This window comes from Protomyctophum bolini, assembly GCF_963924005.1.
Source record: "Protomyctophum bolini genome assembly, chromosome: 16".
NCBI lineage: Eukaryota > Metazoa > Chordata > Actinopteri > Myctophiformes > Myctophidae > Protomyctophum > Protomyctophum bolini.
The window spans coordinates 30,291,852-30,319,753 of NC_137877.1; the positions used below are offsets into that span (position 1 = coordinate 30,291,852).

The window sequence follows — 27,902 nt, forward strand, 5'->3', positions numbered from 1 at the left end:
TATTGTATTATTATTTATTTTTTTGATTTGATTAATGATATGAGACTGCAAAATGGCATAATAATTAGTTATGATTATCAAAGTTTTCCGTTCATTGTTTCCACGTACGGTAGAGCGTTTCCTTCGGCAGCGTCTAGTGAGCAGATCCTTCACTGTTGACTTTGACTTCCCCGGCCTTCCCCGGGCGCCCTCTACCGATTAAGATCTAAACTAATTGACACATTGACAAATTAACCGTGTTTGTTGGCTGTTGATATTAGCATGACAACTGTTCACAAGCGTGGGTGGATAAATGTTGTACTCGTATTACTAGTAAGTTAGTCCTGTTCTTTTATAGTCAATTGTCAACGTCAGTCGAAAAATGGATGACCAGAAGTCACTTGATAGCCTCATGTTTCAGTTAGGTAAGATATATATATTTTTGTTTTTCCCCCCATTGTTAGCTTTAGCCAACACAAACTAAAATACTTTGCTAGCGAATACAGATAACACATTTTTCTCATTTCATCTGTTGTTTCTCAATGGTCTAGCTCTTCAAACTAGAGGGCTTGCTCAAAAGAAGGATGAGATGAACCAACAAATTAAAAGTAAGTCAGATACCTGTCAGTGTCCACACTAGAATTGCCAGGGTAGGCAATAGTTTGCCATAAATAGGCTACTCAATAACGTCTCGTGACCCTGGTCAACAAGTTATGCTTATTATTCAGTTCAGTTGTTAAACCTTCAATAACATTATCTGCATTCAATAACATGAACAGTTTGCAGAGCTGACATAGCAGAGAAGAAATCCCACATCGAAACAACCAAAATAAGTATCCAGACACTTGAGGGAGAAATCACTCCAAAACAAAACACTGTGAAATATATCAAAGACAGTACAAAAAGGTATGGATGAGTAATTCAAATAATGTAGATTATGCAAGGATGGTTATAAGTTATAACATTCAGTACCGCTATATTGTAGTTGTTTGTTAATAAAAGTATATCAATTATCTGTCCAGCATGAAGAAAACGAACAGCCTACTTCTTCAGTATGAGAAGACACTCAAGGCAGAACTAGACACACGTCGGGACAACTATAACCAAGACATGTAAGTTCAGTGGTGGCTGGGTGCCATGTTAAATTTGGACATGAAATTAAGAGAATTAAAGGACCACTTTTCAATTTACCTTCATATAATAATTGGTCATCATCACTAATTTTCATGATAAAATACCACACATTTTCGGTCTGTGTCTCATAGGAGGGCTGTGGGCAGTGAAATCATTGTTAGGCAGATTATTTATTATTATTATTCAGCCAACTGTTTTTAATTTTGATCAAAACAGGTGCGTGCACGAAGAACGATTTGCAAGCTACAAGAAAGTGTTACAGCAACACAAGGAACATTATTGCCAGAACCCCCTTGCTAAAAAACTCATCACAATACAGGCTGAAAAAGAGGAAATTGAGTGTCGCATTAAGGATCTTGAAGATGAAATGACAATGAAACAGAAAGAGATGGCAAATATTGGTAATACACTTTCTTTTATAACATCCTAATAATTTGCATAATGTTATTTCAAGATTTATTGCATTTATTGCACATTGAATTTTTGACTGCAGGTCAAGCAGTGAATTCTTCTTCCACTGGGAACACACCAGAGAGGTATACTTTTGAAAACACTTAGTAATGACATGATCAGTGCTGACTTGAGCAGTATTTCTCTGTAATTGATTGTTTTCCCTTTAGTGTCTCTGGCCAGCTGACCGAGACAGAGAAGCAGTTACCGGTAGATAATCTGACAGAGGACATTACGTCTTCCATAGACATCTCCTCTATTCATCTCATCCACACAAAGGTATTCAGTCATATTCAGTTTATATTGTATGCAGAAGATTTGTTATATTTAAGTGCCTTCTTTGGTTCACTTTGAACAGAATTTGCAGGATGTTCATACCTTGTCTGGGGAAGTAAACACAGGAGAGACCCAGGAGAGAAACATGGAAGAGGATGCTCCTTCTTACCCTCCTGCACCACAAGAAGAAAGCCACAAACTGTGGGTTAGACAAGAGTCAGCTGGTATGTACAATCTTAGTAAGTTGGACATGAATTTTACTGTGCAAGTTTCCCATAGTCTTTTTGGTCTGGTGTGTTTAAGTCTATTGTCCAGGAAACCTTACAGTAAGTCATGTTATTCCTTCAGAACAATTGCAGCACTCCAAGCAGATGCCAATTGCCGATCAGAACCAGGGTTGTGGACCAGTGGATGAGGTCTTGTGCTTGTTTTTTTTAATTAACTGTATAAATTCAGATAGAGCTTAATTTAATTTGAAATTGTTTCAGAGAGTCAGATAACTATAATGATTTGACCATTACCATGACACTCCTTTTTGTTGATACTGTTTTTTGGAGACATTTCCTCTCCCAGGTATGTTCTCTCAAGGTGTTTTCTTGATCAGGAGGAACATTCCGTCATGTCAGAGACAGAGGATGCCGGGGACAAAGGGAGAGATGAGACATTCACTATGGAAGAGGAGCAGGTGGAGTTTTCTACAGACGAGGAAAAGGATGGCGCCACAGCTTTTCCTCCATCTTCACCTCCAAGTGTCAATTGTCAGACCCCGCCAACAAGAATGAAAGTTGTGCCCTCAACTCCGACCTTTTCACTCAAGTAAGGCCTTTGACGTGTTTGTGTTGCTTATTCAGTAAGCTAAAGTAATAGAACTCAGCTGAGGGGGTGAATGCCAGTCACTTGTCACTAACAGTGTGTGATAACTCAATTTAGCAGTAGCCCTGGCAGTTCCCCAAGTCAAGGGACCTCTGATCCCAAGTCTCCTGCTTTCTCCATGTTCTCCATGAACCCCGATACCAGCACCCCAAGCTTTTCTGGATTTGGGTTTGACATGGGTTCTGCACAGGAGGAGGTGAGGAAACTAACTGGATCAGCTTTCAATTTAATAACAATATATGTACTAATTGAGTAGGTCATATTGTACTAATATATGTATACTGTTAACTCCTTCCTTACAGGACTCACCTTTCACTTTCACCAGCTCATATTTCAGCAACAAGGTGCCAATACCATACATTTCTAACATTATAACTTGCTAAATGTCTTTCTTATTATTTTTCTTATTCTAATGTATATACATTTCTGAAGTCAGTGTTTATCTCTCTTTTCAGAAATCTTCTGAATCCAAATCCCCAAGTGGTAAATATACAAACATTAGAGCAATATAATATAGAAAATAATGGATGTCATTTCTGTCAGGCAGAAACCTCTCATTTCCATATTTTAACTTTTTGTGGGTTTTCATAGATCAATGAGTGTCACACAAAAGGAGTGAAAATAGCCGATGAACAAGTTCACAAGATGCATTGTGAACTTGTAATCTGCTATTTTCACTATTTGCATGTTTTTAAAAGAATAAAAAAATGAACTGTTTTTAATGTTTTCAACCTGACAGCGACGATATAACAAAATGCTGTGTGTAAATGTTTCAGGGTTCCTATTCAACCAAACAGAGATATCTGAAGATGATTTCCAGTTCTCTTTTGCTTCCAAGAGTCCTGAGGCAACTGTAGGCAGCAAAGAAAAGCCTGCTGGAGATGCTTTCCCATTTTCATTCAACTTCTAGAAAAAATATCCGACAGAAAGAAATGCAAACTTTCTGCTTTTGTAAGATGTTAATTACCTGTTCCCACTATTAATATTCTTACTGGGAGGACACTGACAAATATTTCAATTAGAACTCGATATATGTTTTATTACTTTTTGGCATAAAATGAAGTTGAACCTCTACAGTTTACATTTTTAAATGACTTTAAATGAAGTGTTCTATTTATATTGGTTTATAAAATACTTTTCTGAAACAATCTTTTGTACACGTTTTTATTTTATTTTAGACATACATGCAGTAGTCAAATGTACCTCAAGGACATAACATTCACATTACATCTACTTTACTCTACTTCAAGTTGTTGTAGCGACAGTGTCATATTATAGAGGTGATTGCACGTAAAATGTAATAAGCTGCATATTAGTGAAATGTACTGTTCAGTATCAATATGGTAATTTGAAATGTACATTTCAGAGAATAACTGGTTTCAAAACATGAGCTACAGTACTAGTACAAGTTGAAGATCTATCAAGGATGTTCTGCATCAATTGACACCGACAGCTCCAACTAATCTCTTACTTTGTAGATTTATTGCCATTGAGACATTACTTTAAAACAACACAGTCCTACTTAAAGGTGTGATTCATCAAACACAAGGGAAATTACTGTATTTAGATTCCAGATTCATCATCTTGGATTCCAGCTAACAGATTAATTTATACAATTTTAAAATACATATTCAATCTTGGACTAATGTCCAAAGTATTACATTTAAATAATTACATTTGTTAAAGGTGGTGTTTGCAATATATAGGTGCACCGTGCAATTGTAATACATTTTCACATTTTAACCTTTCAGATTGTGCTAATAATACTCTTTAATATGTATAATTTATAATGCATAGAAATGTATTACTGGGAACATTATGTCAAACGTTTCTTTGGCTTACATTGCTTTTAGCCTCATGTGAAACATTCAGTGTTATACTGGACAGTAGTAAATCTGATTAGTAGCTAAAACAAAGTGATTATCATCACTGAAAATATATATATTATACTGCTGTAGCAACAACAAAAATGATTGATGATTTCTGTGTGGAGTTTGCATGTTATCCCCGTGTCCCCTAGGGTAGGTAGTAGGTACCTTCACAAAGAACATGCAGTAATCCTGGTCTCTGAACTGCCTCCCCCTGGCCAGCCGGGGCACCTGAGGGAGGGGGAAGGAACTGGTTGGAATAACGTGTTCCTTCCACGTGCTACGTCCAACCAGGGTAACTACCCCCTGTCAGGTGTAAAGGAGCAACTTGGACACTCATGCATGAAGGAAGCATGAGGTCAGTCCGTTGCTCTCCCCAGGTTCGTAGAGGGTGTGTAGAGCCCAGAATCACATTAGATAATTGACACGGGTGAAAAATGGGTTACAAAATCGTGGGATAAAAATGTTGTGTAAAAAAAATAAGATTGAGTGCAGTGCTCCTTTAAAATGCCATTAATCTCTCAGGTACACATATACTATAAGATATGCACAAACCAAATACAACACAGTCAGTTATTATATAGAACCAGGCAGGAGGGGCTCATTGATAAGGGCTATTTAAGGAGAGAACGTAGTTCCTGTAGTTCCTGAATCTCTAGAACCCAGGGTCGATGCTGATTGACCGACGAGTGACATGTTCGATCTCTCCCGGGATGTATTCAGTGAAGCTGGTTTGGTATTTCGCTAACATTTTAAGCATTGGCCGCATGTCAAGCCACCACTGGACTTTGGGCATCCGATGCCTGCATAAACAAAGGCAGGAGTTATTTACCCATTGTGCTTACTTAATCTAAAATTAAAATACAGTACCTATATATACTGAATTACTGATATGGTCATTTGATAGCGACAGTGGATGTAGCTTTTGATTTCTTACTCAAAATCTGTCTCAGCCTTCAGTTCAGTGACAGGGATAAACGAGACAACCTTCTTTTGAAGACCAAGCACACATGCCGTCGCTGGTGAATTGGTAAACACACGCCCTGATGAGAAAGAACCAAACATAACATTTAGAATGATTTAATAATGTAATTATTAAAGTTCAGAAATAATCTTTGCATCAAGCATACATTTATGAAAAGAAACATAATTCACCTACCAGTCAAATGCTCAGAAAGCCATTTCACCGCCTTCACTCCCATCTTAGTGCCCAAATTTCGATCAAAAGGTGAAGGTGCTCCTCCCTAAAAAAAAAAAACGGAAAACAAAAACTGCCACAGAGTGTATGTGCTTCCCTTTCACATAAACCAAACCAAACATAGCTCCATACCTGCTGAAGGTGTCCCAGCACATTGACTCTGCAGTCAAATATGCCTTTGCCCTCCGCTGAATACAGCTTGTGGATGAACTCAGTAGTGTAGTGCTCATGGCATTTTTCATTCCTGATGATACATAGTGCCAATGACATTAATATATTATTATTATTATCATTATTGGGTTAACATTCAGCAGTTGATCTCTATGTATATGAATTAAGGCATTATGTACCTCAGTACCAGACCTCGCTGGATATCTTTCTTCATCTTCTCTGTTAAATGCTCCACATTGGTCTGGGAAAAGGGCATGGTAATTAAAGAGCAGCATCAACTGATGAAGAATGTCTTGCTGTTCTTAAACGTCACACAAATAGACTTACAGTTGCTGCATCCCACTTGTAATACTACTCATCACCATCAGCCATTATTGCACTAATGTTAGACTGCTTAGGAATTTATTTATTACTCATTGCTTAATTCGGTCTTTGTTTTATCAAGAACTGGAAAACAACTATTGATTGTTTTAGCAACACTGTCTCCTAAAGGCTCATACATAGTCTGGATTTTCGGTGGTTAGGTGGCCACCGAACTACAACATGACGTCACAAGCCGCGGTGAAGAGCAAAACACTCTGAGAACAGGTAACTCTGAAAAATGTTTTACGTGCCTTTGAGTCGACAAACTGCTTCTATTTTGTCCCAATGTCAGTCTTACTCCGTGCATGAGAATTGCCAGCCGGGGCCAAACTCACCACACAGGCCCCTTTTTCCATTGAAGCGGTTCGGTTATTTTTTCACCGCCAAATATTGAACCAGTTCTGTGTTTCCACTGAAAATGAATTTATTCAGAAACCTAAAAGTTGGTTCAGAACTGGAACCAAAAAATGGTTGCCAGTTCAGTGAAAGGACCAAGGTTCCAAGAATCTAGAACGTAACCAGTTCTAAAACCAAAGTTATTTTGGTGGAAAAGGGGCCACTGTGCGGTGACAGAAAGCTAAAAACTTATTCTCACCTTAAGGTCACGGATGCTGAAAGGCTCTTCGTAGATATAGGCTGCATCAGCACCTACTGCTATGCCAGTGCTAGTAGCCAAGTAGCCACAGTAGCCTCCCATGGTTTCCACTACGAACACACGCCTCTTGGTTCCACTGGCTGACTGCTTGATCTTGTCACATCCCTGGAGAGGCAATCACAGTGACATGACGTTATTAACAGGATGCACACAAATTTACATTTTTAACTAGAATGAAAATGTCATGTTATGTGCTCTATAAGTTCCATCTTTGTGTCAATTTGAGATCACCTCCATGGCAGAGTTGACAGCAGTGTCCGCTCCGATACTGAAGTAAGTCCCAGGTACGTTGTTGCTGATGGTAGCAGGAATGACACACATGGGGATGCAGAGCTCATCAAAACGACCCCTGGCTTCAGACAACTGTACCACACCCTCATAGGCCTGTCAACACACAGATGCAGACTGAAGACCAAATTCACATAAACTAATTTATACTTGGTTGCACGCCATTGTCGCTCACCGACAATAGCATTTCCACAACAAACGTTGTGAGCTTGAGATCTGGCATCGTCAGTTAACGACACTGGTGCACAAACTAAGTACAGTATATAACATGAATAGTATGTTAGTGCTGACATTTTGAGCCTACCTCAAACCCTCCAATTATAAGCAAAGCTGAGATGCTGTGCTTCTTGATTGTCTCCACAATATCTTCCATGAATTTACTTGGAAGGGTTCTAAGGGAAGATGCAGAAATAAAAGTCAATTATTAAGATTTATTTTAAGATGAAGCACAGCAGCATGGTGTATCTACCATTACAAAAAATAATTTAAAGAAAAGTAGACAGACAATAGTCAATCATGTAAGAGTACACAAGCGAGAACAACTAGAAGAGGGAGATGCCCTAATAGTAGCTTCTATATATGCAGTTAAATTTCACCCTACAGCCAAAATGACTTGCATGTTGTGTGATTTTCCTCTCTCTCATACACTACCTGTCTACCTATATTCTTCTCTGCTTTGCTGATCATCCTCTCTCTAAACTCTAAGAGGCTACTAACTGGCCAGTATGCTAATCACATAGCCTGGAGGGATGATTACTCATTTGAGAATGATATGACATAATATGCTTGCCATGTACACACAGACAGACAGGACAGACAGACAGACAGACAGACAGACAAGACAGACTGAGGATGTGCCTCACCGTTTCGTGCCTAGCACGGAGCCTCCTTGTCCAGTCCATCCAGCCACAGTGTGCCATAGCATTTCACTCACCTATAAAGAGCAACATGCCATGTCAATGTCATATAGTTAAATCCCAGTAGAAAAAAAACTGTCTCACGATACAGCAGAAGCATGGCAATCAGAAGTCCTTACTGCGCCATTGGCCAGTCCTTGAAAGCCATCGTTGACCCCATAGACCTTGTGTCCATAAGCCAGTGCCACTCTCACAGCAGACCTCACTGCTGCATTCATCCCTGCTGCAGGGGCTCCCACATTCAGAATGGCTATGGAGTGGTTGGTCTGAGGGAGGGGAAAAAATAAGTTGTAATTTGTTCAGATGGTGATTATACAGCACCATTGTATTTGTTTATATGTAAGAGTATACAAGCGAGAACAACTAAGGGGGGGGGGGGGGGGGGGGGGGGAGAGAGAGAGAGAGAGAGAGAGAGAGAGAGAGAGAAAAAGAATATTACCGCAGGAGATGGCTTCTGGAATGCAAGCAGTCTGTAGATGTTCAAGTTGTTCTCAAAACTCCTATCAAGACATTAGTTCAGTTTGGGGTGTATTTAGTAAATTGTAATATGATATGATGAGGTGCTATATCTGAATAAACAAAACTAGGTTGTGCTTTTCCAAGTTCCATGACAATCCACCCACTGGATTTTGACATACTGCATGTGTGCATGTGGCCTTTTTGCCTGTAGGTGGTGCTAGAGGAAAGGTCATGGGGTAATCAAAATCAAATGATCAGAATTGTCCATATATTTCCTTTGAGGGCTGCCCCTGTTCTGCCAGAAAGGGAATTCAAATAACATCTAAAAGGTGGTTGGAACAGTGATTTCCTCAGCTCACTGGGTAAAAACAGCACATTCCCAAGATCACGGGTTAAATCCCACTGCAGGTGTGCTTATTAACTTTTTGAAATCATGTCCTGACAAGTTCTACATTAGTGTGAGGTTAAGGTTAGGCATCATTTTTGTGTGGTTAAAGTTAGGTTTGGGCATAGTATGTTTTATGAGATTATGGTTGCCGTTAAGGTTGGGTTTAGGCATAGTGGCAAATGTGCAATGAAGAAAAGTTGGACCATAGACTTGGACAAGGAAGAACGTGCCGTGGCCACACCTTTGGGCGAGACCAAGTTTCTCTGGCAGAAAGCCTCGAGGTCAAACATCTGCCCTGTGCGTATATTTCATCCTCCAGTTACTGTAGCATGGTGCACAGCACAAGAAATAACAGAATGGAACAGACAAGTGAAGTGACTATCTTTCTTATGTGTATGCCTTCTTTTGCATAGGATAAGATAAATTGTATCTTGTATTGTATCTTCCTTAGGCTACATCCAATATTTTATCCTTGTTGTAAAGTTATTATGTAAGTACAATTCAGAGTCCCACTAACATTTAGCTGATTCCTGATTCTTGGACTGATCTTGGAATAAACAATTCCAAAACCAGCAAAGTCTATCAAAGAAAATGTTGTATCATACAACAACTTTAACTATCATGTAAATTATTTGGTAAGTCTCAATTATTCAAAATGTTTGTAATGAATCGTTGTAGACAGCAACATTAGAAATCCTCTGGGGCAATTGTTGTTTACTCCATGCATGAATGTAATTCTTTATAGACTACTTTGTAGTTACATTAGTCAATCCAAAACGGATGATAAAAATGTTTTACTGTATCAACAGAGTGGATTTGATTTCTTATAATGGCCTTTATGCATGTGCTTCTTGAAGATGTACTGCATGTTTTATTACGTTTGTTTATTATGTTATGTATGCCAGGCAGTTCTATTATAAAGAGGACACAGCTCTCAGGCTCATCTTTCTCTCTGTATAAATAAAGTAACAAACCTAAAACCATCTATTGTACAGCACATCTATTCTCTCACCCGCCACGTAGTTTGACAGCCTCATCAAATCTCTTCTCATTCATGGCGGTTTGCACCAGTTTAGTCTGCAGATGGGGATACAGTGTATGGTTTTTGATGTTTAATGGATACATCCAATAGAATTAAACAAGGTGAATGTACTAAAAGGACAATGTAAATAATCTACCATCTCTACACACTCCATCAGAGGCAGGCGCACAGCTTGGTTACCGGACAGGCCAATGACGCAGGCTGGAGTGTCAGGAGTGGCATCCATCAGAGCCACCACTGCCTCCACACCCTGCTTACTGCTCTGAAATATCACACACACACACACACACACACACACACACACACACACACACACACACACACACACACACACACACACACACACACACACACACACACACACACACACACACACACACACACACACACACACACACACACACACACACACACACACACACACACACACACACACACACACACACACACACACACACACACACACACACACACACACACACACACACACACACACACACACACACACACACACACACACACACACACACACACACACACACACACACACACACACACACACACACACACACAGCTAAATATAAACACAGAAACCAGATAGCATGACCTGTACCTCTCAAAGTCTACACACAACAATGCTCAAAGTCTACACACAACAATGTATGAATGCAGGAAGACTATCTGAAGTGCATGAAGTTATGGGGCCCTATCTTGGGTACAGGGGGTGGTGGTAACAGGATTGGTTTCAAAGCAGTGGGCATGGGTTTGTTACCGCTGGTTTTCTCTGGTGATCAGTACCTTGCGAAAGTACAGAGTCTTAGGTTCTCCAACTCACCAGTATTCTGTCAAAGGCAGAGGGAAGTCCTCCTCGCTGCACATGTCCCAGTACAGTCACCCTGGTGTCATAACCCAGCCTCTCTACCACCAGCTACAGACAGGCATAGGGTTAGTTTATTATGCGAATTGTAATGTCAATGTATTAGAATGTAATTTATCGTGTGGATATGGTCCAAGGAGTCTGCCAATTCCAGGATCATCAATAATAAAATGCTTACATCCTTTACATAATCTGCATAGATTGGTTCTCCTTTTACGTTGATTGCCCCTTCTGCAAGGATGATGATGTTAAGTCGGCGACCTTTACTGCGACTCTGAAAATAAATTAAAAAAAATGTTTTAAACTAAACTAAACTTAACATACGTGGTATTGTTATTACCCAGTACTTTGTTTACAACTGGTCAAACTGTAGTACGTCTCTGGAACTACATTTCTGTCCTTACCTCTTCCAGACGGGCACACATAAGGTCCTCCCAGCCCTCCTTAGGAGGAGCCTCTGGAATGAAAATCCAGTCTGCCCCAGAGGCCAGTGCAGACACCAACGCCAGGTACCTTAATACCACATGGATTGGAGTGGGAGGAAAGGGAACATTTAGAATGACAAAGCACATCTACTAATGGTAATAAATCAATCAATATGCCAAACAGATAAAGACGTACTTACCCACAGTGGCGTCCCATGACTTCTAGAACAAATGTACGCTGGTGGCTGTTGGGATTAGCATTATTATTTTTTCATTGGTGTCATATTTACGATTGATGAAACCATTTACCATTTACAGACCACAAGTTCCACAACACACGTTTCCTACAAGCATGAACAAATAAGCTTGAATGTGAGAATGGATAACAGTTGGCCTGTGTTTGGTTGACTTCCACTGTAAATGTCTTAATTCCACGCCATTCTTTAAAATGTAGAGGCCTAATTACTTTGCGAGATTACACAAATATACAAAAATAGCAATGTTAAAAAATAACCAGTGTTTGCATTGTACATTAAGCCATAATTTCATGAGTACTGTAACTAAATAAATGAAATGCTACTTCAGTCAGTGACTTCTTGGCATTTGGTTTCAATGGTAGGTGGTACAGTGACATCAATGTATGAATGAATAGACCATTGTAGGCACTTTGTGTATGCACGTAAGGCATAGAAAAGCGCTATAACAATGCAATTCATTATTATTACATCAGGGGTGTGCTAGGGATTTTTTAACTAGTGGAGCGCTACGTTAACGTGTATGCACACCTGCGAGCAATCACCGTTTGAAATAACCTCTGAAATATGTAGGCCTATTAATTAAGCCACAACATACCGTATCACATTTCTTCATTTCATTTACATGCTTCAGAACATCCAACAGATATGCTACACCTACAGTACTTAACAGGTCATACAATGGACCATGGCATTGATATGCATCCAGCCAGGGTTAATTTGCGCTGTTGACACTCGGCAGCTTTTGTAGGCTTTGGTAAGACAAGGTAGATGTACTCTAGCCGGTATGCACTTGCATGCATGCACGTGCATGAATTTCCAGTATGCAGCTAAAACAATCCAAACTTATCCGCCTCGATGCACGTGTATGTCCATGCATTCCAGGCGGGTATGCAGCTAAAACAATCCAAACTGACAGTGCTGTGTTACAGTGTAACATTAATTAGTCTGACCTATGAGCAGTGGTGGTGATGGCATCAATGATCTCCATGATGCGATGCAGGGCGGAATCTGCACCAATAGTCATGTCAGTGCCACAGAAGTCATTATCTATGGAGCCAACAAGGCCCACAATGTTCAGGTGGCTATGCTGCTTGGCTAGCGTGTCGGTGATCCTTCCTGTACATGAGACAAACACATTACATATTAACACTGACAGACAGACATCTCTGTGAACATCAACACGTCGCAAGCGTGTTGTGAGTGAGTCGTGACTGAGCTTGTAGATCTGCTATTTTCAGCAAATATTACCCCAGAAAATGGATGCTAACAACTTATGCCAAATTGTATACATTGTTGTACAACGGTGTTGCGCAAAACTTTACAAACTGACTTTTGAGCTTGCCTTTTTGCTATTTTTGAAAATCTATTATTTTATCAATTAGCGACTATTTTTCAGAATAAATTAAATCGATTACTGGTAGTTTGATTAACTTTAGGATCACTAGTGCCTCGTGAGACAGCATTTGACAGAGAGAATCTTACCTTTCTCCACCAGCTCATCCAGCAGCCCATTCCACTCACTGCGAAATATATTGGCCCCGGTGAGACTGCCATCTCCACCACACACACACAGATTGGTGACTCCCCTCCTCACCAGGTTAAATGCTGCAGCGACACGACCCTCACGGGTCGTGAAGGCCTTACATCGAGCACTGCCTATCACAGTGCCACCCTGTAGCAGAGATAAACAGTACCAACACAGATCACAATCCGAGCTAAGGGAGGTACATGTAGGAAATAGAAGACACTGACTTGGCGTGTCTATCATTGGAAACGGTCATGCTGACATGACAGATCACACAGACCCTTTAACTCTGTCCTCTATAAAGCAAATGAAGGATGGCAAATCAGAGGTTGCGTTAGGATTTTAAACTGCCGGCCAACATGTCCAGCATAATTTAAGTTGACCAGATATTTGTCTATTTTAACATCCATATACATTTTCAATACATGCTGTAAACAACATATGGTGAGAGAATTGGATCCATAACCAAACCTATTGGAGCTTGATGTTACATCACTTCACAACAAACATTAGCATGCCCGCATGCTTAACTGCGGGGCATACAAGCATTGACATAATGTAAAGGCAAGACGCTTTCATCTGCACTGCATGGATGGACAGCTGTTGTGAAGTCTCTTTGGGAAACTGTGTTGGATGATTTGTGTTCAAACGCATGCACATTGTTGTTTATTTAGTAGTAACTTGGCATTGCACAGCTTGCACTTGACCTTGTTTTCACTCACTATCAATGCCACTATCACCCTCCCGGGTGAAAGTCGGTATGTGATGTGTGTGTATGAGCGAGAGAGAGATTGAACAATTGTGGCAGTTGTTTTTTTTTACAGGCCAGGATGTCCGGGTAGAATAATAGTTTCTGGCATTTGTCTTAAATAAGAACAGGCAAAACCGGTAATTGCCAGCCTAACATGACCTTTAAATCAGATTATGTCCAATAATAAAGTTGATCTATAAATGTGGATCTTACTGAATGGATTACAATGTTTAATGGCAAATAAGCCATTAAATAAGCCTGCAGAAGACTTCGACAATGAATGTATATGAAATATGATAGATTCATACTTCTGCATATATATGCTCCTGTGTTGTCACAGAAACGACAAGAAATTGCAAAGAAACAAATTCACTAACAAGGATGTAAAACTCTATACCAAGCAAGCCCATAGGGCAGGTTTGCTTCTTAACTCAAGGTTTCAGGTTCACAAAGCATGCCCTTTCAAAAATATCAGATGCACAAATCAAGACAATGAATAACATCGCTTCACAACAAATGGATAAAGAAAATGCTTCCAATATTCTATTCTATAAAAATAAGCAACTTGCTGCTTTTCTACTATTGAGGGCTACAGCACATGCAGCAAGATGCCTTACCGGTTTATAATCAGTACTAGACGCGTAGGGAGAGAAGAGGTGTAGTGAAGAGAAGGGTGACAGTCGATATGAGACAAGAAATATAAAATTACAAACCAAAAACATACAAATAGCTGTGCTGGTGCATTATAGTTAGTGAGGAACATTGGGTCAATAGTAAGCACAAGACTCAGTGTCTGCCTACCTGCTGAATGATATTGGTCACACTGTGCCAGTCCGCAAGTTTGATGTTGTCGCCCCCATCTACAAGGCCTTGGTACCCCTAGTGAAAACCAACAGCATTGATTTAAAATGACAGAACTGTGCATGTGATTTGTGGGAAGTCTGGGAACATGGATTCATTTAGTAATGAAAATGTACAACAGAGGATAGCAACCGTTATTGGAAGTACAGTACAGTAAGTGCCTCACTATAAACGAGAGAATAAACTGTTCACAGCAGAAGCAGGAACCATCCTACAGTATATAGCTCAGCATGTACTGTCTGTATGTTTGTTAAAATATCATCGTGAAAGGGGAATGGAAGTACCTCATGAATAAGATAGACCTTGGCCCCAACATATATACCCATCCGAGTCACAGCTCTGACTGCAGCATTCATTCCTGTTCAAGAACAAATGATACAAATCAGATTTCATAGCTAGATTACAACTACTACTGCACTGAATTGCACAATGACCCTACATGATTATTGCAACATCTCTATTCAGGAAAAACTAAATGTATTCCAAACTCCCTTGGGAAACTTTGTAACAGCTGCTGAAAGTTGGTGTACCATTAAAGGGACACTATACAAAAATATATATGTTAATGACATTTAGAAAAAGCTAAAATCTAAAATATCTAAAACCACATTCACACACAAGACCCCAGGAAAGTGTTCTAAACGTCATTAACATATTTTTTGGCAAAAAGGGTACAGCTAGTGTACGTCCCTTTAACAACCTATATGTTTTCGTGCAAAACAAATGAAATGGATTCAGAATCATAAAAAACACCCTAGTTTGACAGATGACATTGATGTTGCCTGCATATTAGGTTGCTAATGGTTTAGCAGCTCTCACAAAAATTTCCAAGGGGGGTTGGAACCTATGGTTGGAAGTTGGAATAAATTGAGTGATAGTAGACAACTTTATAAACACATTTGTGAAGAAAGCTAGTGCATGGTATGACTATGATGGTAAGATAGGATGGTTAATTCTGTACACAGTGGGGACCTCATGTTTTGTTTTTGTTTTTTGTATTGTCTTGGTGTTATGTGCTCTGTGTTGTTTTTGATGTGGGTGTTGAACAGATTGTGAAGACAAATATCCTTCGGGACAATAAAGATTATTATCATTATTTATTTTGCAGATTTGCCCAAATTTCGCAAATTTTCTGACAATCTGCTGCAACATGACAGTCTTTTACAGTTGGGCACACCCATCCGCAATTCCGAACCCACTGACCTTGTGAAGGCAGCATTCATTACATTCTTGCTTGATGCTTCACAAATAGCCTTTGATCAAGACAATCAGTCATTTTGCATATGCTAAAACTCAAAATTGATAAATTACATCTATGATTGTCTTGACCTATTTCACAATCTAAAACCGTACTGTTCATCTTCACAATATGTTGACCTATTGAGAAACAGACACAATTCTCCTTTAACATTTACCCCTATAAACTACTGATATGGCAATTATTAACAAGCCAACGACATATTATGTCACATAATACATTTGACAGATGACAAGCGTGTGTCACAGGCTCACAGCTAGTCTAGACATGGCTACTGTACACAACATTCGCGTTGTCATTTTACCTTGTGCATCTCCGCCACTGGTCAGAACTGCTATAGCTCTGCCAGCGCCCGTCATCTTCAGCTTCTCCAAATCCATCGAAGACATTTCAGCCACGCTGCTATAGATCTGTATCTGAACTAGTAAATTAGTTATTAGTAGTAGCTATAGTTTTTTAATTGAACAGAAGACTAGAGCGAGTTACATAATTTACACAGCAGCACAGCTTCTTCCTTGTTGGGAGCACCAATAATTGTTTGGAAATGGCTCCGCCCCCAACCCTGCTCCAAAAGATCAGAGCCTTGCAAAAGAGCTTATGCAACACAGAGCCTTCCAAATAAAGCTTTATCAGTTACATTGTATCCATCGGATTCAAATGTGCGGTTAAATTTGTGAAACTTTATACTTTAAAAAAATAGTGAAATTGCACAAGCCCACAGACTGTGAGCTTGTAGATCTATAGGCTTGTAAAACACTGATGGAGACCGCCCCCCATATGAGACCGCCCAATTTTCTTGACCGGCTGACCTTGATTATCTCTTTTGCAAGTAGTCCTTGGGCCCAGACCAGAATTTTCACTAGTGAGGGACATACAAGCTAGGTGGCAAATGCTATCATGTTTTTTTGAAAAGGTCTATATCCCTAGATAGTATTTCAACATGATAGCAGTTCCCAAGTGGTAGCTTAGTTGTGGTTGATCAGCCTTCAAAGACACCAACCATAGATTTACAGAATGAAAGATCGTTGTTTTTCAACTGTTTTTTTAATAAAACATGTCATACAGAGGGGAAAATGAACTTGATGTATCTGTCTTTCACTCACTTTAATCAATGAACATCATCATAATCATCACTGTCATTAGTGTCATATCAATATCAATTCTTCAGTATTCATCATCTTCATCATTATCACATAATCAATCAGTTTCACTTCATCTTCCTCCTCTTCCTTCTGATTGCTGCAGGTTTGTAGCTTGCACTTTAATTTGTTGGCAATGCAGGAGCAATCGGAAAGCTTGCAGGTCCGTACACACTTGCAGGCCATAGTTCCAGCACGGCCATTTGTGCTGGTGGCCCCCACATCCAGTCTAAAATAAGGGAGTGTTGGCTGATAAAGGAATATCAACATCCTAATACATCCGAATACTGGGGGGTCAAATTATGACAGGCAATTCCTGACCCCCCCCCCAGTCAAAAACACTTTGTTTGAAATAGACTCATGCTTTCCAAGGTGTGATTTGGGGTCCTGAGGATGAATACAAAATGAATATCAACATCTTAAAACCAAAATGTTGAATTGTGGGTTTGAGCTCACATGCCCTTTTGATGTAAATCAAAAGGGGGGGTAACTACCTGTCAGTGGGGAGTGTTGGCTGGGAGGAGAGGAGGAGTAGAACTAAGGCCCTGTACGTCCTCTCTGGGGGGGGGGGGGGGTAACCACCTGTCAGTGGGGAGCGTTGGCTGGGAGGAGGAGTAGGACTAAGGGCCGATTCATACTCCTATTTTAGAGCCGAATAAAAGTCGGTTCGGCGCTGTAGAGCCTACAATTTGACGTCATTTGAGGTTCGGGGGGGCGGGTACCGTCCTAAAGTCGGCTCTTCGGTGCTACTGAAAATTTCTGACGAGCCGAAATCATTTCGGCACTACAGCGCCGAAATGGGAGTATGAATCGGCCCTAAGGCCCTATACATCCTCTCTGGGGACGTCGCGCCTGCGCCTGTTGAGAACTCTAGTTTTCGCCGGCTGCACTAATAACTTTGCTGCAGGCCCATCTGATACATTAAGATTCAATACTTTATTGCCATGTCAACAGAGTTGATTGGAATTTGTTTCAGTGCTCTGAAATTAAATTCATCGTTGTTTCTCTTTAAGAACAAAACAGACAGACATGAGACCACAGGGTGTTTGGTACAGTACATCAGCGTTTATTCCATGCAGTTGTTTGCTCTGATTTTATTCTCCCGGATAACCATTGCACTGTACACAGAATAATACAGGACATTGTCAGGATTGGTTGATCATAATGCCATTCAAGAAGAGAAGAAGGAATTGGAAATATGAGAAATGAGAGTGACAAAGAAACAGATGTTTGGTAGGCCTATAGGACAAAATACATTTTAACTTCTATACTTAGTCACTTGTACAGAAACTCAAGTCATTTGTATTTTGGTTAAGAATAGGGACAGATCACTGCAGAATTGACAGAACCTGTATTATACATGTCTCCGGGCATGAAGACTGCCTTATAGCCTATATATCAAGACATAATCTTAAGGAAAACTTGATGTTGCTGTGCATAATTGTAAAGCCAGCACGATCCTAACCTGATGTCTAATGATATCAAAGAGAATCTTTCAGTATGTTTTCAGTATGTAAGACAAGTAAAAGACAAAATATACCTCCAAAAAAAATTAAACGGTAAGATGCCCAGATCAATGCTGTGATTAAATATGCCTTTTTATGCTTCACATACTGTCCACTTCCCATACCCATTTGTTGTGCTTTCTTTGCATAATACTTATCATGAAAAGGAACCCGAGACATAACATTTCTAAAGCTGCCTGAAATTAAAAACAACACTAAACATGCCCAGTCATTCATAATAAATTAATTCCATAATCATGTAGACCAGCTACAAAAAAGAAAAGAAAAAAATACTCAAAATAATTTAAAACTTTACAACAATCATACTCACGGGGATATATGCCAGAAAGACAATGCTGTTAACAGCTTGGTCTAATTTCCCAGTAATAACATTACATTAGGTTATAACATTTCACTCGTAAACATGAGAAGGTTGAACATGGACAATCAGGTGTATGCAGTACCAGTTGGAAGCATCTCCATCCAGCTCTGAAGCTAAAAGTTTACTGCCTCCCACAAACTTCCAAAATGAGCCCAGCTTTGAATCACACCCCAATGCAATGTTCAATACTGATGAAATAACAGATCAACGGATCATAGCTTAGCTTGCTACTTATTGACAGCCTTTTGGCCAGTCAGCAAAAAGAGGCCCCAAGCTTGTTTTTAGATACGTTTGGAGAAGACAGAAAACAAGTCACATTACAATTACAGATGCTTACTGTATATACAGGAGAGGCTAACACTGAGATGAGGTCGTTGAAAACCAAGAGCGGACTGGTTGCTCTGTGGCCTTGTCTCTGGCTTATATTCCTTACACACTTCAATTATGACATGTATACATTTGACATTAACTTATTAACTTCAACCCTGACTTGCAATCATAACTACAAAAATTATCTAGATGGATGACAAACACTGGGACAAGGAAAAATACCTTATAGCTCCCAAAGATGCAGTATCCCCTTTCAAATATGACAAGATAAAAGTAATATTTCTAGGATTCCTCCATGAACACAGTGCTCACATCAACATGGTGCCCATGTCACTGGCTGAGGATTAGAAGGAATGAAAGCATTACATTTACACAAAACAAGGCAAAACAATTCACTGTAGCTGTCGCCATCTAGAGGAGATTGAAATATTGCTCCTACTCTCATTCAGCAACTTAAACCTGAGCATCAACTAGGAAAAGGCAAGTTCACAGAAAATAGTTAAAAAATATAGGTTTTCATAAGCTAATAGCCATAAATTGTTGTCTTTTGTCACTCTGTGTTGTGTCCAGCCAGCTAGACACCTCTTGTCCTGAGCAAACAATCCTTCACCTGAGCATCAAGCTACGTTATTGCTGTTCATTCATTACATTAGGTGCCTGTACTTTTGACATTGCATTTCACTGAACGGTGCAGTTAGTGCCTTGCCACAAACACACAACTCTATCGTGCTGTATTACCCTGCTAGAAAATTGAAAATTGGAGAGTGTTGGACCTATTTTTGTTTTTGTTTGGGGGTTTTAGTATAAAAAAGGATACTGCACCATAATGGCAACTAAAACGCTCTACTCTGCTACATAATATTAATGTCTATTACCACAATAAAGGGTTGAAGGACAAGGCTATCCTTAAGACATTTTTATATACCTGCATGGTCCATAATAATATGCAACTCAAAAACATTCAAACACACAATTGGTCCAGTCTGGTTTCTCACAGTTCTAGAGCAATCCTGAGATGAGACTTGAAACCATCACAGTCATGTGAAGAGGAAAGGCTTCATATTCATAAACACTGACATTTGATCTGCTCATGACATCTGATTAATGATGATGATCATGTCGGTATGTCTCTGATAAGGATGTGTTGGGTCCTACTGTGGAATCTGGGAGAGAAATGTCTCTCTTTATTAATTGTTTCCGTATTGTGAGCTGGGTCTGTGTCTCCTCTCCTCTACGTATAGGTTGTCCACTCATGCAGTCTTCTGGCAGACTTTGCACATACGAGCCAAATCAGACATGCTAGGGGTGGTTCAGCAGCAATCCTGATAACTAGATGCCTACCGTGGTTGGCCAACAAAGGGGTGATGGGCTGGGAGAGTCGGGTGGATGAGACAGGCTGTTCATGCTGGTGTTTGGACCTTTTTCATGTCTCCCTGGTACCTTGCCAGCCAGGGCAGGGAGCACGTTCTGGGGTTTTGTACTGTAAACTCATGATAAAGCAATTCAGTTGTAATCAGAGAGTGCTGGTTAGTGGATGGGTGGGTGGGCAGGGGGGTTGATCTAATCATTAGATGCATTAGAATCTAATGATTAGATTATAATGTATTGAAAATCAAATGGCCAGAGCCCCTCTTTCGACCCACATCAGAATACCTTTTATGACGCCATAACCTGAGAGACCAGCGCTTACTGATAGACATATTTGACACACACCATAATGACATGACCCTCCCTGGTGTCCAGAAGATCTTCACTGCATCTTTCACCATCATCTTCATTTGTCATCTTCATGGTCATCCTCCGTCTCTCACCACCACACAGTCAGCCCATGTTCAGTTTTGTGTCTTTTGTTATTTTGTTCGTTTGTATTTTGTTAGTCTCAGAGAATGTACAGAGTTCCTGATTTTCCCTCAAAACTCAGACAAAAATAAATTATGAATGTTACACAATCTTCTGTACAATATCATTCAAAAGGGAATCCCTGCCTTTTGGGTTGCCTGGACGCTGGGTTGAAAATAGGGGTAGGTGGTGTCAAGAACAGGGTTGGATCTAAGAGCGACTGCATGATGTTTTTGCTATGGGAAGCGTTGTTTACAGTGTGGTCCTCTTATTGCTGTAGTTCCTATAGGGCAGAGTGGGTTTCGATAGCCTCCAGGCAAAGAGAAAGTAGAGCCCACCGGGGATTTCACCATGAGGATGGGGCCCCCTGTTTGTTGTTCCTAATAGTGGCATCAGAGCATTCTGCTTCTGACGAGTCACAATCAGAGTCACCAAACTGTAGTGGATTCTGTGGGAAAAAAACAGTCAACAAGACAGAGAGATATTAGTACAGTATATATTGTTACAGATCAAACTTATGCTAAAAAAAATACATTTCATTCAACATTCAGATTCAAGGCAGTGTAAATATCAGAGAACACAAAGTTATAGGAATAAGCAAAATACATAGCTGAGATAAACATTGAGGGGTGTAGAGATGTGCTGGCGTGCATGTGTAGTGTGTACGTGCAAGCCACCGAGTTATAAACTAGAGGGCAGACTGCCCCGCCCCCCAGCTATTCATTTCAATGGAAGTTGCTCAGTGGCGTTTGAAGCACCTGGAAGAACACTCCACTTCCGCATTTTTCTTAATTTGGTGCTCAAATGCGGAAGTACTAACCTTCATGAACGCGCCTGAATCGATTCATGAACGAGCGCTCTGTTAAACCTGACTGCATGTACTTCGCTTGCCTGTAGTTCCTGCCTGTAGTTCCAGCTTTGGCCAGTAGGGTAAAGCGGCTTCAGCGGTTTTCCAGCAACTGGTGGGCCTGGTGGTGTGTAAGCGTGTATACATGCGTGTGTGAGGCCATATCAGTCAGTAACAGATCAGATATCTCTGGCCTACAAGTCATTGATTACAGTGTTAACATATCCTATTCAGCTGACAAACTAAAGGGTTATAATTCATATAAATTAAATCATCACCCAGGCACTTGTTGTTGCCTCTGTGCTTTTATCACTCCTTTCTCCCAGGGCAATTAAAGGTGATAACTGTTATCATCAGCCATGTGATTGGTATGATATCACCAAACACATGGCACTTAGTTTGTTTACACACACATTTGGACCACAATGGAAATAAGCGTGAACATTTTGGTGTTTTTGAGCGGTGCCTCCAGTCCAATACGTCCAATACGTCTGTCCGTCCGTCCGTCCGTCCGTCCGTCCGTCCGTCCGTCCGTCCGTCCGTCCGTCCGTCCGTCCGTCCGTCCGTCCGTCTGTCTGTCTGTCTGTCTATTTCAAGTGAGATTTCTTTGTTGACACTGCTCCCCACCATTCTCAACTACAGTAAACCAAACAAAAACAGCACAAGGCCTTGTGGTCTGACCTCAAAACTGTGGTCATCGGAGCACAGTTTGCCAAGGGAAATCTGGGTCTTGACCCTGCGTACAGCGCACTCCTTGTCGGACAGGCCGTCTGACTGTGTGGAGATGTCGATGGGGATTTCTGGCGTGTGTGACAGCAGTTCGTCCAGGTGCTCCTCCTGGCTGGTGCTCATCCGCTCCAGGGGCCCGCTGTGGGAGTGGTCGCTGGTGTTGCCCTCCTCTCCGTCGGACACAGACTCCAGGTTCTCTGAGCTGAAGGTGGAGTAAGACTGGAAGCTGCTCATGCAGCGGTGAGGTCTATGGGAACGCAACGGGAAGGCGAGGGAAAATGGAGGACAAGGGGTGAAGGGTGAGATGAGAAAAGAAGTAGTAGATGGAAGACAGGGAGAAAGGATGAGGCAAGAGATGGGGTGATTTCCAATAGAAGAGAGACATACATTAGATGGGGAAAGTAGAATTTCATGTAATTATTTTCAGAGAGTGTCATTCAGTGGTATATTTGGCTGGTAGGCCTACTGGGAATTCTAAAATATCATATCATATCTGTCTGAATGAATGAAGTTAAATCCATGTGAGCAAAATGTTGATGCTAACGCATCGATTACCTCTGTCTCCTAGGAAACTCCACTTCACTGTCCACCTCCCCCTCCTCCTCTTCAGACGACTCATCACCACCCTGATAGAGGAGAAATTATCTTTATTATTATCCATCATAGTGTCAATAACTCCTAAACACACACACACACACACACACACACACACACACACACACACACACACACACACACACACACACACACACACACACACACACACACACACACACACACACACACACACACACACACACACACACACACACACACACACACACACACACACACACACACACACACACACACACACACACACACACACACAATCTCATGGATTTAAGGCCAGCCATTACCTTCCTGAGTGGTCTGACTGTGCGGGGCAATCCAGAGGACGCCTCCTGTTCCTGCGGCTCTGCCTTCTCTGTGTCTTCTCCCTCAGCAGCGGGGTCGGGTACCCTGCCAGGCGCTGCCGGTGTGGACGATGTCCCCTCCTGGGTGCCGAGCAGAGAGTGGAGGGGCAGTTCTGGGTGGCTGGAGGCGGGAGGAGTCTCCTGACAGTGCATGCAGCCAGGGAAGGGATGGGCCTGGCAGCAGGGGCACAGAGAGCCCGCACCGCTACCGGGAACGGGATTGGAACCGGTGGACGAGGTTCGCTGGCGCGAGGCCGCGTCCACGGCAGTGGAGATGATGTCCGGGCTGGCGCCAGAGACGCGCCGCTGCAGGTGATCTGTCTGGGGGCTGCGGAGGGCGGCGGCCGGGCCGAAATAACGCAAGTTGTTGGCACAGTTGGCAACGGCCTCCACGCGGCCCTTCAAGGGCAGGAGGGGGCCATCTGGTAGTGGGTGGTGGTGATGAAGGTGATGGAGATGATAGTGGTAGTGCTCCCCGTCAAGGGCCTGGCTCTCCTCTGCTGCCCCGGGACCAGGCTTCAGCACCCCAGGGAACTCACTGTGGCTGCCCTTGCTGTTGGCGCGGCGGTGGCGAGGTTTGCTCCGGTAGCGGGCCTTGCCAGGAGGCGTGGACACCTTGGGGCTGCCAGATAAGGGTGACGGGGAGGGGAGGGGATCAACGCTCGGGATACCATCAGAACGAAGCAAGTCCGGCCTGGATAGGAGTACAATGGGCAATATTAATGCACAAGAGGTAGGTAATTATGCCTATGTTGTTAAGGGGCTCTAGCCCCCCCTATGTCCAGCTTTGAGGGTCTGTGTAAACACAAATATTGAAGACAAAAGCGTGTAAACACAAACATTGAATACAAAATAAGTGAGGACGCAAATTGCGATTGGCCAGAATGAGATGATGTATGATGACGTATGATGATAAGAGCGCCCCTCACTTCACACGGGTGTGATGTTTGAGGGGCGCTAGCCCCTCCTATATACAGCTTTTGTCCCCACACGTCTCATATTTGCCATTGATAATGAAAGGAGAAATTAGGTCATATGTCCCTCGAATATGACGTAAATTTGTGGCAACACAAACATTAAATGCCATTGACAATGAAGGGAAAAATTACGTCATACTGTATGTAGACGAGCAAATCGGCTAACCAATCATAAATTCAGTTGTTCATGAGATGATGTATGATGATGTATAATGATAAGAGCGCCCCTCACTTCACACGGGTGTGATTCTTATTTCATTCTATCTTGTATACAGGTTTATACAGGTTTGTTTTTCCTTACACAAACATTAAAAACGCCATTGACATGGACAGAGTTTAATGTTTGATTTGTTTGTTTTGTCTGAAAATTACGTCATAAAATATGTATATATAGCGCTTCACACAGGTGTGATTTTTGTGATATTAAAATAATTAGCCAATGATGCTGAACAGTATATGGCGCCACATGACTTAACTGGAATATAATGAGAGTTGAAATCGAGGTCAATTTGTCTTACTTTCCTGGGCTTTTGGGGATTACGGTATGGATTAGTGTGTGTACTAGTACTGTATGTAAATCCCATCTTGATGAACCTGCAAATGCTGACATGTGCAGAGCAGCAACAACAGGGAATTATTGTCAAGGAGCTTAAATGTTTTTTTCTTCTATTGAAATGTGTTCAGACTGGCAGGGCTCAAACCTTTTGGTGGGAGGCATCCCAGGTTTATGGGACATGCTTCCTTTCTTTTTGATGAGCTTCTCCACAGCGTTGGGCCTAACAATGGGCCTGACCAAGTGGCGCTTGTAGTTGCCTGGATACTTCTTCTCTACTGTTTGTTCTCTCCTACAGAGAGAGTGACAACAGCATTAGTAGGGATATACAGCAGGACATGCAGAGCCAAGTGCTTTTGTTGAAGCCCAATGATAGACTGCTATAAGTTCTTAAAGTGTTTTCCTTGGATGACGAGAGAACCTAATTTAGGACTATGCTTAATGCATGTCTGTGAAACTCAGGGTTCTCAAAAGAAAAAAACATTATAAAGAATGTTTCTGTGAAAATTAAGGTCAGGCAAACGACAATGAAACAACAGTTAACGGTTAACACTGTTAATCTAAATATTTTAAGATGAAACCTAGAAATTGTCTGAGAATTGGTACTCATGTGACTCACAGAATATAGCTAATTGTTTGACTAATAGACTATTGTTTGAAAAATAGCTCCAGAATGCTTCTATACCCATTATGAAGACACAGTGAGGTATTGCTCCATACCTACACTAACAATGGGTACAAAGCGTCCCAATAATGGATTAGGATAAAGGTAAGATGGGATAGTTTGCAAAGCAGTAAGGGGTTTATCTGTGTACTTACTTCATCAGGTCCTTCTCTCGGACCTCCAGCTGCAGCATGATGGCACTAAGCTCCATATAGAGGTTGTTGGCTCTCTCCAGTTTTCTCTCATAGTGTTCCCGGATGTCCAATGCATGCCTGAGAGGATCGGGAGATATGCACTCTCAATTTGAAATGACTGTTTCAAATCAACGCTGTTTAGTACAAAATAATGAAGCTACATCCAGATGACACTGTAAGGCGCTTTGGATAAGCGCATATAAGCTGACATGACTTAATACCTGAGTTCATCCCTCCTGCGTCGGATCAGCTCCTCATCCAACCTGTGGATGCAGGTGCCTTCACTTTTGATCTTCTCAAAGTGTTTCTTCACTTCCTCCCTCCATTCGGACTATAAATTACACGCACGTACGCACGCACACACGCACACACACGCACACGCACGCACACGCACGCACACAAAATAAAACAAGATGTCTTGAAGGTCTTTCAAATGTAATAATTATTATTTAGTCACCAAAACAAAATACTTTGACTGTCAAAGATCTCAATGGTCAGAGAAGTGCTTTCACACTAGCTCAACTCAAGGTATGCGCAAAAACAAGAACAATGTTATCTAAAACATATAAAGCTTGGCGTTCTTGAACTGCAGTTGAAACACTATGCTTTTGCATACCAGACTTATCTTTACGAAATTATCATTATCTTGAACCCTAGCCTATACAAAAGCTGATGTGCTTTAATGTACGCTATGCTCGTGCAACAGACCTGGGACTTGAAGTAGGTCTCCTGAGGGGCTCCAAGAACATCAGCAGAAGCAATGTCCAAGTGTAGCAGGATCTGACGAAATGATGGCCTGTTCCTTGGCTTTCCTTGCCTGGGAGGAACAAATGGAGATGGCAAGAGGTAACTCTACATGTTATGCATACAGCTATTGTTAGGGATAAGCAATGTTAATAATAATAAAGATACATATATGGCATTTGTAAGTTATCTAAAATTAACTCACCATGTTTGTTTCATGAGGATTTTGAAGCCGTCGGGGCAGGTGGAAGGGACAGGTAGGTGGAGACTATTGCTGCCGACCCCCCAGATGATGGCCGAAGAGTCCACGTCTTTGTAGGGGATCTCTCCCGTCAACAGCTCCCATAATACCACGCCAAACGACCTGCACCGCACAAGCAGGGTTACACAACTTCTAACACACTGAGGAGTAGAACTCAGAAACATGACTGGTGAGATCAAGTGTGGATTATGCTATTATCAACCTGCTGTTTCTCTTCCTGTAAGAATGAGAAGATTTCACTTACCAGATGTCTACTTTCTCAGACACAGGCTCATTCCTGATCACTTCTGGGGCCATCCATGCCACTGTACCCGCAAATGACATCTTAGTGCTCTTGTCACTGAGCTCCTTGGATGTTCCAAAGTCAGAGATTTTCACAAAATCGTTGTGTGTCACCAAAACACTAAGAAATAAACACACACACACACACACACACACACACACACACACACACACACACACACACACACACACACACACACACACAGAGAAGAAAACAAGATGTCTTGAAGGTCTTTCAAATGTAATCGTTAAATATTATTTATTTTAGACACCGAAACAAAAGAGACTGTTACAGATCTTTGTGTCTGCATCATCCTTCCTGGGGAGGGAGAGTACGTGACCTATCCAGCAGATTCAGTCTGTTACCATTCTGCTGACTTTAGAGCTGCCTCAGCATCATTATATTGATTAGGGAAATGGGCCACGGGCTGGACAAGCCAGGACATTGTGTCTCGCTATAGACTCGCTATATAAGGGCTAACGG

At 41.4% G+C, this 27,902-nt stretch overlaps 3 protein-coding genes across 4 annotated transcripts in view; 1 reads left to right on the top strand and 2 right to left on the bottom strand.

The window, feature by feature from the left end:
* Positions 1–210: 210 nt before the first annotated feature.
* LOC308331253 (uncharacterized protein) lies at positions 211–5,044 on the top strand. Its single transcript, XM_080786566.1, has 14 exons — positions 211–404; positions 531–587; positions 759–885; positions 1,002–1,091; positions 1,330–1,514; positions 1,607–1,649; positions 1,734–1,842; positions 1,922–2,063; positions 2,188–2,255; positions 2,444–2,655; positions 2,770–2,908; positions 3,015–3,056; positions 3,168–3,195; positions 3,489–5,044. Exons 1-14 carry the CDS (start codon positions 362–364, stop codon positions 3,620–3,622), a joined length of 1,419 nt encoding a protein of 472 aa, XP_080642692.1. The 5' UTR covers positions 211–361; the 3' UTR covers positions 3,623–5,044.
* On the bottom strand, positions 3,893–16,545 carry pfkla (phosphofructokinase, liver a). Its single transcript, XM_080786565.1, has 22 exons — positions 16,320–16,545; positions 15,042–15,115; positions 14,698–14,775; positions 13,103–13,292; positions 12,571–12,736; positions 11,564–11,608; positions 11,343–11,451; positions 11,117–11,212; positions 10,897–10,989; positions 10,198–10,323; positions 10,032–10,096; positions 8,612–8,672; positions 8,292–8,438; positions 8,119–8,189; positions 7,560–7,647; positions 7,199–7,351; positions 6,908–7,072; positions 6,129–6,190; positions 5,911–6,022; positions 5,740–5,824; positions 5,518–5,623; positions 3,893–5,383 (listed from the first exon to the last, which is right to left on the bottom strand). Exons 1-22 carry the CDS (start codon positions 16,402–16,404, stop codon positions 5,236–5,238), a joined length of 2,325 nt encoding a protein of 774 aa, XP_080642691.1. The 5' UTR covers positions 16,405–16,545; the 3' UTR covers positions 3,893–5,235.
* Positions 16,546–18,262: 1,717 nt separating this feature from the next.
* The window catches only part of map3k13 (mitogen-activated protein kinase kinase kinase 13), a 36,476-nt gene continuing 26,836 nt past the window's right edge, over positions 18,263–27,902 (bottom strand). For both annotated transcript variants that reach the window (XM_080785730.1, XM_080785731.1), the window contains 10 exons: positions 27,381–27,539; positions 27,080–27,238; positions 26,839–26,947; positions 26,352–26,461; positions 26,092–26,208; positions 25,421–25,564; positions 23,686–24,436; positions 23,342–23,412; positions 22,739–23,033; positions 18,263–21,658 (listed from right to left, as the gene is read on the bottom strand). In XM_080785730.1, coding sequence (XP_080641856.1) covers positions 21,557–21,658; positions 22,739–23,033; positions 23,342–23,412; positions 23,686–24,436; positions 25,421–25,564; positions 26,092–26,208; positions 26,352–26,461; positions 26,839–26,947; positions 27,080–27,238; positions 27,381–27,539 — 2,017 coding nt within the window. In that variant the 3' untranslated portion in view covers positions 18,263–21,556. The remainder of the gene's footprint in view (positions 21,659–22,738; positions 23,034–23,341; positions 23,413–23,685; positions 24,437–25,420; positions 25,565–26,091; positions 26,209–26,351; positions 26,462–26,838; positions 26,948–27,079; positions 27,239–27,380; positions 27,540–27,902) is intronic.